Source organism: Salvia hispanica, chromosome 3, assembly GCF_023119035.1.
Source record: "Salvia hispanica cultivar TCC Black 2014 chromosome 3, UniMelb_Shisp_WGS_1.0, whole genome shotgun sequence".
In the NCBI taxonomy this organism is placed as follows: domain Eukaryota; kingdom Viridiplantae; phylum Streptophyta; class Magnoliopsida; order Lamiales; family Lamiaceae; genus Salvia; species Salvia hispanica.
The window spans coordinates 37952154-37962602 of NC_062967.1; the positions used below are offsets into that span (position 1 = coordinate 37952154).

Sequence of the window (10449 nt, forward strand, 5' to 3'; positions counted from 1 at the left end):
TTATCGTATTGCACGCGAGTGAAAAAAAATGGAAAGATGTACAGGAGCAGCCAAGATTCACTCATATTTGATAACAACATAAATAGAAAAGGCTATTATATTACAATTACATGAAAGAATGATTTCATTTGTCTTCGGCAGTGAAATCTGGTTCAGCTGGCTTCTGAAGCAGCATTGGCGATATTCTCTCTGGCATCCTTGGCTTTCTCGTACCATTTCGTCTCACTGCACGGAGCAAATTAGCTGCAAATCTGGAGGCGTACATGGTTCCGCCCAGACTGGGTGAGCCCGTCCCCCCGTTGGCCAAAGCATCTTGCAGCCGGTTTTCTTCTTCCCGGAGAGACTCCTCCAGCTTCTTCCTACAATAACGGCGCCATGCTGCTTGTATAAAGCAAGCTGCCCAGGTTCTCCATTGTTGTGAGTAGAACCTGAAAGTATGGCGCAGCTGTTTACTGTGTAACCGTCTGAACTGGGATGCCACGAACTTCAGATCATCAGCCATCAGAGCAAATGCTTCGACTTCTGAAAGGGCTTGCACGGTTCTGGTAGAGATGGGGAGATTAGACGACGAATGAGGATCCAGAGCCCAAGTTAAGAGTTCTTCGCCACAGAAGTCTCCTGCTTTCAGATATTCGGAGTTGAAAAACCCGGTCCTTCCTCCATTAGTGGTCACAGTGATCAACTTGCCACGCATGATGAACAGCATCTCGTCAACTGGATCGCCCTCTCGAACTATGTAACTGTCCTCAGTGTAAAGAACTGGTTTAAGACAGTCGCACATGGCATCCAGCAGTTGTTCATCCATTTTCTCAAAGAGTGGCACCTGAATAGTAGCAGACAACAGTTCTGATTATTAGCTAGTATTTTGCATTCGAAGATAAGACTTTGTAGCAAATGGGTTTACGGAAACACTCACCCTCTTAAGTAAATCGAGACAGAGATGTCGCTTTATGTCTCTTCTGAGGTCCTTAGGAAGATTCTGGATAAGATTCTCTTCATCAACCCCCCTAGTTTCTTGCCATTTATAATGTTCATATCTTCTGATTCGCTCCTTTATATTATCCGGAAGTAAACGGTGAGTCATCCATTGTTCAGCATCTCTTCTTTTCACCCTCATCTCCTCTAGCCTTAGAGTTGTAGACTGCAGATAAGTCTGCAGAATGAATAGTTACAGCTTATTAGAATCTCGGACAAACAAAATCATCTAAAGATTACTACAGATCTCTTATCTCAGCACATTATCAATTGGGAAGCAAGCAACTAACAGACCTGCATATTTCCAATCAGAAACGAAAACAGCACCAAGCCGGATATAGATATAAAGACTGCAAAGCAAATTTCCCAGACATAAGTACTTGTGTGAAGGTTCTGACCAAGGGAACTGCCATAAAAGACAAGAAAAAATGATACACGGGATTAGAAACTCTGCGATGAAAACATCCACCAGTAGTACACCTAATTTGTAGAACAAAGTCATGACTAAACATTGGCATTCCCATTTCGTAGTTTTATAATATCATGAGATACAGCTCTCCATTTCATAGTTTTAATTAATATATCATGACATACATAATGAACTTCTGCTCACCTTAAATTCTGCAGACCCCACCAGAAACAGTAAAAGAACTTCTGAGGGAAGTCTTTTGATTCAACAACACCAGATTGAAGAGCATCAAGAAATATCCCAAAGTCAAAAAGTGTCGTATTAGCAGGCTGTATAGGGCACAACTTTGTCAGATTTTCTGTGAATCTTGTATGGTCAGCATCACAATAAAACGAAGCATTTCTACATGCCAATTGATCTCCACAAGCTCTTATCCAGCACGTAGTGTCGCGTTCTATTGAGAACAAATACCAAAAGGCTCCAAGCACCTAAAAGTAGACCAAAAATCCAACGGTCAAAAGAGATTAGATGATATAACCTATATATCTTATCAAGTAAAGATTTGTGGGGTGGATAAAACTAAAAACTACACAAATGAATCGGAGAATGTTAACATGTGCATTGTAGTTTCACAGTGCACTATGATATAATCCCACACATACGTATTTGTGTTTATGCATGTTTCTTATATCTTCCCATTCTCACAGGATTCTTTATGTGTAACTGTATACATACAAAGTTAAACAATATGTAGCATGTATGATTATATCCTAGAAGTATAGAAACATATCAAGCCCCCTACAACACAATGCTCAAGATGTTTTTACATCCTATGTGTAGTTCAAAAATCTAGCAAATGAATCTCCATCAACAACTATGGACAAGAGAGTGTATTTCACTCAGATGCAAATGAGGTTTAGTATATAGACTTACATGACTTGCAAGCATGTAAAGGAAAAGGTTGAAGGCAGCTCCAGCCCATGCTGTTTCAGTAAGTATGCCAGAAGTCCGCGTGACTTCTCTATACAGAGGATAGACCCGGAGAACCCTTGGTATATATTGAAAGAAAACCACAAATTTCAACAAATTCTTGGTGTTCAAAGATCTTGCTCCATTCATCTTTGGAATGACGATGAGAATTACAATCTGGGGAAGTTACAGATAATCAACTAAAAGGTACATCCAATGACAGATTCTCAAGAGAAAATTATATGCAGGGATAACAAAATTGACAGTATACAAGTTCAACAGATAACTATTGTACTCAATGATATAGGTTGTAGTTAAAAGAGTAACTCTTTAATGAAAAGCTAACCATAAAAAACTTACTTAATTGAAGAAAGCATTTCTTTTATATATATAATTGTACAATAAGCAAAACCAGACAATTATGCCATACCTGTGGAAGCGGAAGAACTGCGAGAACATCAATTATAAAGTATGATGCCAGATATCTTTTTGCTATTTCCCAAGAATCTTCAACTAGAACTCCTCTTCCAAATACACGTGAATAAGGAGCAATGAAACCAGTACGGAATTGGAAAATAATATGTGTGAGGTAAAAGATATCCGTAAAGGATCGTAAAATGCTAGCAGCTAGCTCCAATTTCTTGTCCAAATCGAGGCATTTATTTTCATCATTGATAATAGGAATGTAGAAAAACAAGGGATCCACAGAGATAGCTATCAGACATGTCAGCACAAATATCTTGTTCCATTTCTGAAGAAATGGTCCTTGAGGATCAAGAATTTTCTTCCTAGGTACCTCATCGTCTGCCAAGAATCTCTTCAATGAGAAAGATCTTATTGATCCCTTGAACCTCCTGATTCTATCAGAGCCAGCTTCTACACCCCTATGAATTTTGTCTGAAATTGAGTATACTACTGAATTAAGTCTGCTCGGCTGCACTCCCCTACTAGATTCCTCATTGAAACTTTTATCTGATCTCGATTCTTGAAATCTGAAAGATAATATTAGGTTATGCATGAGAAAAGACATCATCAAACTCTTTCAGAACCTATTTTTGATATACATAGATAAAACACTCATTTAGTTATTAGCAAGTACTTGTCAATAGAAAATTAAACTCGTATAAGATTCTTCCTCGCTCTCCTTTCTACAGAAAACGCAAATGTGAAAAAACCACCCACCCTATCCCGTTACTATATGGAGTAAGAAATATGTCCAATCTTTTCCAAAAGTGGCAGATAATTCATCAATCTATCGAGGAATGAACTATCTTATCTATCTCTCCAGAAAATAGTAATACTCCATTCAATTTCCACATCCTTCCTTCACTTATACAATATTCAATTCCAATCATTTTTTCTTTTACCTCCTAAAATGCTACGGACACAGTAAACATTATAAACCTCCAAAAATGCACACCTATATAGAGATAACAAGTTTATTGAACTAACCTCACGAACTTCTCCCGGTAGTGATCCATTACTCCAGTAACAAGAGCAAAAAGAAGATGAAACCTCACTTTACAGGAACATTAACACAGTTGAGAAGAAGCATATGTGTCCCATACTTCGCTAGTGCCACAATTTGATGATGGTCACACCGCCTGTAATACAATTGATTTCTTTCTATTAGAGAATTGCTCATCTCAAAGTCGAACTGAAAGAACTATTGGGTCCCTTGAGAGCAGAGAACAGTTAACATAACTATAATTCAATTTCTTCTAACATAGTCAAGAGCAGAAAAATGCAAAAGTCCATAAGTTCTCCACAATTAGAAAAGCGAACTACTATTAACCACAGCAGCCAAATTCAAACAGCCAAAACAATCACTCAATCGTTGATCAACAACAAAAAAGTAACTAAATAAAGCAAAAAAACACCAACTACTTTTCCTAATTCCACATTTTCTAAATCCATAATAGTCACACTCTCACAGATAGCATCAAATCAGCAGCCTTTCCAAATCAAACTCAACTCTTCTTCACTCATTATTTAGTCAAACAATTTCTACCAAACATTACAAACATCGATTTCTTCATCCTTCTAAACATTCAAACAATGAAAAGGTCAAAGCAAAATTTCATCGGATAAACCCCAATCTCCCTATCCAAAAGTCAAATTCCACCACAAAAAGCGTAATCAGCAAGAAGAAATCGAGGAATCAGAATTTACCAGTTTGAACTCCGATTTCAGAAAATTCAACAGAAAATCAACCAAAGAGCGAGAAAAGACAGACTTACAGAAGTGATGAGTTGTTATAAATGAGTATGTGAGAGAGAGAGAAACAAAGGAAGCTTCGCGTAGACTTCGCTTTCCAATTCCGTGCTTTCTCATGGAAGTTGAAAACTTGTGAATTTGCAGTTGGCATTTTCAGATGGAGAAAATGATTAATATAAGAAAAAAAAGATTAATTAATAACGAAAAAGAAAACGATTTGCTCATTAAAACTGTTTTTTATAGTTAAATTAAATTAACTTCGCCGTTTGACTGTTGTAATTGTAGTGTGTGTTTTTGGAAAAGTCGCATCGGTGGGGCCCATTTGAATTTCTCTCCGGTTCGTTTTATTGTTTATTTCGAGTTTGCGTTGAACTGCACCGAAGAGTAGACTAGGTCAATTAGAGAGCAGCTTATGAAAAATATTCATTTATTTTACTCCTATTATATATTTTACCAAATATTGGTGTGCGTATTATTTAGTTGGATCCAGCACTATTCCGTTTTGTTTTTAAGTATTTTCAATGGTTTCATGTTTAATTAATGATTATATATTGATAAACAATCTTTTAACGGTTGCAAATTGTGTTGAAGTAGAGTTTCCTATTTAATTTATTAATTAAATATTTGCCACGCCACTCTCTGCACTAAAATAAAGTACTGTACAAACTAGAGAATAAAATTTGGTTATTTGATGGTGAATTAAATTTAACTAACATTGGTGGTTGTTTAATGTTAAAGGAAAATATTTCTTGATTTCATGTTTGACATTTGGTAAAAAGGAGGGTGTGATCACAATACTGAAGTATTGGAGGCATCTCCAATTAGGTCATTTAATCTACAACTAATATTAATTGGGCCTATTATACTAGTAATGTAGATGAACCTCATGTGGTCATGAAAAGTGAATTGACTTGCCTCAAGTTTAATTCATTGGCTTTTTTAAATAAAGAAAGAAAGAAGAGAAACTTTGTGTGATTAGAGCATGTTGTAATAAATTGAGTTGAAAAATGACTAGGAAAAAGGACATCAAATCTAGGTAAGTCTATTTTTGTAAATCTCTCTATTTACAATATTGCCTTTAGCCCTTCACCAGTGCCTCAACATTTTTTATAGCTAATAAAAAAGGGTGTAATGTGCATTAATGTCCAATTGTTCATGCTATGTATGACTAGGAAAACAAACAACCTTGGATCACCAAAATATAACAAGTGACACAAAATTTTAGTAACAAAAATTGTACTATACAATTATATTTGAATATTGGATGAACACGGTGTGAAATATTGAAATGTGTGTATGTACCATGTACTTGGAGTAGTAGTATATTGTTTTAGCTTAATAAAAATGAAATATAACGATGAATGAAAAAAGAAATGACTTTATTCAGATCAAAACAAGTATCGAAAATATAAATAATAATTTAAAAAAATATATAATAAATAAATAAAAGAACAAAAAAAGCATTATATTAAATAGTTAAAAAGTAACCATGGTTAAGCTCAAATATGGCAATTAACCATGGTTAGTTCCAACTCTAGTTAGAGGTAACCCAAATTTTGGTTTAAAACATGAAAAGTGAAACCCTACATCTTCACACATTTGCAATTTCAGATATTTTTTGGGGCATTTCAGATTTCTCATTTCTCATATGTGGTTTGACTAACAGAAACTTTTGCAGTTTTCCCATATCAATTTGGTGGGAAAAATTTAAACAAAAGGAGGGAAGAAATTCCTGAAAAAATTTCAACTCCGGCTGAATTCTGAAATGGAAAGGTAATTTTAATTTTCTGGGTTGTGAGTGAGTTTCATTTTTTGTGCTGAATCTAGGGTTTTTGAACAGTGCGAATTATGATTGGGAGTGGAATTGTGCGTTTTTTTGTTGTGTGAATTAGCTCAGATCCATTGCACTGGTCTGCTTTAAGCTTAAATTTGCTTAACTTATCTGATTCGTGAGTTTTAGCCCTTTTTGTTGTGTTCTGAACTTCTGATAGTTGCTGGAAATTTTATCTCAATTCATGCTGTTGAAGTAATTTTACGACGTGTTTGACAGCTTTTGCCCCAGAATTTACTGATTTGGTGCAATGTATAATCTACTGCTTTTAGTCTCTTTTTTTTAATTATTATTTTGGCAATTGATGTTAAGGGATTCACTGAATTCTGCAATGTTCAAAGGGTAAAGAACGTAAGAAATACTAGTTCAGAGACTTGCTGATTTAGGCTGTGTTGTGAACTAGAACGTCAGATGCAAATGGTTGTGTCGGTCCCAGATAAGCCACCGTCTTGAACTCATACGTGCAATTTGATATCATATGCAAAATTAAGTATAGTATTCATGCTCAATATGTCTGTGATGTGCGGTTGTCACTTTTGCAAAAGTATCCGGAGGCTGCCATGGAGGCCAGCACTATTCAACTTTGCAGTGATGCTATAGATGAGTGGCGCAATTTTGATTCTTGTTCCTTTTTGCCATTGAGGGTCAATCATTGCAGCCATTCTGGTGTTCCATCTTGGGACTGTGTTGTATTTGTTTCAGTACCTTCTCGACTGTAATGCGGTTATTTTGGCGAAGATTGGCTATTTTGTTGTTTATGATACTTCAGACTTGCATGAAGAATTTTCTAGATTCTCCTTGCATCGTTCTTCAAGATGTAATAGTATTTTGGCTAATAAATGTGATGCATCTTTAGAAAAGAGAAATTAGAATCTGCGGGTTACTCTGTAGGTAAAAGAAAATTCAAGTCCATTAAAAATGATATAAAACCATCTCTGAACTCTAAGTTGTGATCTTACATATCCTTCACTGACCCCTCATATTCCCTGCCTCCTCCTTGTCTAACACCATCCCCAATTCCTATACTTGCTGTGTTGGTAAATTTACGTGTGTCTGTTCTGTCTTATGAGGCAGATTGATCATTTTTAATCCTGGTTCCTTTTCTTTTATTGGTAACTTGGCTCCATTTTCATAAAATGTCATTTGATGTACCTTTTCCTTTGACTTAGTATATTAGTACTATATTTTTTTGGATATTATTTGAAAGTTAAGTGATTAATGCTATTCAATGAATTTTTTTGCCTTCCATCTGAACATTTGTTTGTTTTGTAAATTTCTTATCTTCTTTCATTATTCTGACATTTGGATTTGGTATGAAGCAGGTGTTGATAGATCTGAAGATTCTCGGCGCTCAGTGGTGTGCAGTTTAGTGAGAGTGCTATCATTGATCAAGTCAACGTTTGAGATCCAAACAATTAGAGAAGTATGGAGTGCAACAAAGATGAAGCCCTCCGGGCAAAATCAATTGCTGAGGGCAAGTTAGAAAAACAAGATTTTGCTGGTGCCGTAAAATTTGCTTCAAAGGCTCAGACTCTATATCCAGGTTTAGATGGTATTTCCCAAATTTTGACCACACTTGAGGTGTATGTTTCTGCTGAGAACAAAATAAATGGAGAAAATGACTGGTATGGGGTACTTGGTGTGAACCCATCAGCTGATGACGAAACAATAAAGAAACACTATCGCAAGTTGGCTCTGAGTTTGCACCCTGATAAGAATAAATCAGTTGGTGCTGATGGTGCTTTTAAACTTATTTCAGAGGCCTGGAGTTTGTTATCAGATAAGAATAAGAGATTGCAGTATAATCAAAGGAGGGGTTCCATAGGGTTTCAGCATAAGGCCCAGATGCATAGTGGTGGTCCATCAGCACCATCCAGGGGAAATGGGACTTTCAACTTCAGCAGCAGGGCACCATCCGTTTCGAAGAACAATACTACTAAGCGGCCACCACCACCACCACCTAAGCCAACTCCTCCCGGACCACCTCCTAGGAATGATACTTTTTGGACTATCTGTCATCGGTGCAAGATGCATTATGAATACCTTAAAGAGTATCTCAACAGTACTCTCCTTTGTCCCAATTGTCGTGAAGCCTTTTTGGCTTCTGAGACAGCCCCACCTTCAAATTTTCCAAAATCTTCTAATCAGCTTCCTCGGCAGCAATCTTCAAATTCTCGTCCTAGTCGGAATTTTTTTGAACAGGGAAGAAATGTTTCAGCTTCTAAAACCTCAGGTCCATCTCAAGCAGGTTCAAATTTGGGTAAACACTCGTACCAGCAGCGTCCACCTTCTGGATCAACGGGTGTTGGAAGTACAGAACCATCTATTGCAGCGAAAGCAGCCAATGTTGTTCAGCAGGCACAAAATAAGTTGAAGAGGTCATATAGTGAATTACATGCATCTACGGTAAGGGAGGGAGGTGTTCAAAAGAGAAAACTAGATGATAATCGTAGTCATTTTGGAACAAACCATAATGTGGCTCCAGGAAATGGTGTCTTTGCAGTTGGTAGTAGTGCACCAGGATCAAGGATTTATGGTTTTTCTGGTACCACCTATCAACAACCAAACAGTACAAGAGATTTATCACCCCTTGAAACACGTAATTTGTTAATTGCAAAGGCTCGGAAGGAGATTATGAACAAGCTGATTTCGTGGAGGTCAAAACCTGAAGCAATCAAACAGAAAAACATATCTAAGGGAAGCAAGAAAGGACGTAAAGGTACTAGTAATATTGATGGACCCGATCAGAATGAGAATGGTGATCAACCAAGGAAGGTTCAGGTCATCAATTCTGCTGATAATGCTAGTAAAGAGGATCCTGAATCTGTTTCAATGACTGTTCCAGATTCAGATTTCCATGATTTTGATATGGATAGATCAGAACTTTCTTTTGGAGATAATGAAGTTTGGTCTGCTTATGACGATGATGATGGCATGCCACGTTTTTATGCTCTCGTTCACAAGGTGGTTTCTAGGAAGCCTTTTAAGCTGAGGATTAGCTGGCTTAACTCAAAAACAACAAATGAATTTAGCAATATGGACTGGGTTGGCTCAGGTTTCTATAAAACGTGTGGGGAATTTTGGGTGGGAAGACACGAGAACTGCAAATCAATGAATGCCTTCTCTCAAAAGGTTAACTGGTCAAAGGGCCCACGTGGGAGTATTTTAATAGTCCCCCGGAAGGGTGATGTTTGGGCACTTTACAGAAATTGGTCGTCTGATTGGAATGAGCATACCCCTGATGATGTAATCCACAAGTACGACATGGTGGCCGTGCTGGATGACTACAGTGAGGAAGAGGGTGTGCGCGTTGCTCCCCTTGTAAAGGTTGCCGGTTTCAAGGCAGTATTTCGTCCCAATATGGACCCTGAAGTGATCAAGAGGATTCCAAAGGAAGAGATGTACCGTTTTTCTCACCGGGTTTCAAACCACTTGCTCACCGGGCTAGAAGCCGAAGATGCTCCAAAAGGATGCCTGGAGCTTGACCCTGCGGCTACTCCGTTGGAACTTCTTCAGGTGATAACCTAAAAGTAACGAGGTTCCAACCCTAAATGGCGATGAAGAGGCATTGCAGGACGTCCTAGTAGTAGTTCAGACGAAATTGCTGACGGGTCTAATTAGCTCTGGATGTATTTATATATCTCGAGGCCAAGAACGGAACAAGCAAGTGGACGTGACAAGGTAACCAGCATTCAGTAGGTCAAGACATCGACTAGATGACCGCGTAGTCGGGAAATACAACTGTTTTTTGGTTAGTTTTTGCAACTGCACAAAAGTGGCGAGCCTTGCTCTCCAGAAACTTCACATTTTAAAACTAGAGCTGATTTTGGCAGATTCTTTTGAAACTAGAGCTTAGCTGATAAGCAGATCAGAAGAAAAGCAAACAACAGTTTTGGAATTTTGCTGTCTCTGTTACATCAATGATTCAGCAGTTTCAGTATTTGTTGATGCACAAAAATTGAGATTGTTTCACATGTCAATATTCTCTGAACTCTCTGCACCTATATTCTAATTATTCTTGGTTGTGTAGTTAATTTTTTTTTTGTCA

At 37.4% G+C, this 10449-nt stretch overlaps 1 protein-coding gene and 1 pseudogene across 1 annotated transcript; one reads left to right on the forward strand and one right to left on the reverse strand.

Moving 5' to 3' along the window:
* Window positions 1-19: 19 nt before the first annotated feature.
* On the reverse strand, window positions 20-4736 carry LOC125211460 (cyclic nucleotide-gated ion channel 1-like). Its single transcript, XM_048111264.1, has 8 exons — window positions 4594-4736; window positions 3806-3957; window positions 2784-3345; window positions 2318-2530; window positions 1589-1872; window positions 1270-1381; window positions 917-1153; window positions 20-823 (listed from the first exon to the last, which is right to left on the reverse strand). The coding sequence occupies exons 2-8, from the start codon at window positions 3832-3834 to the stop codon at window positions 125-127; spliced, it is 2136 nt and encodes a 711-aa protein (XP_047967221.1). The 5' UTR covers window positions 3835-3957; window positions 4594-4736; the 3' UTR covers window positions 20-124.
* A 1444-nt stretch (window positions 4737-6180) lies between these two features.
* On the forward strand, window positions 6181-10449 carry LOC125216436 (annotated as a pseudogene).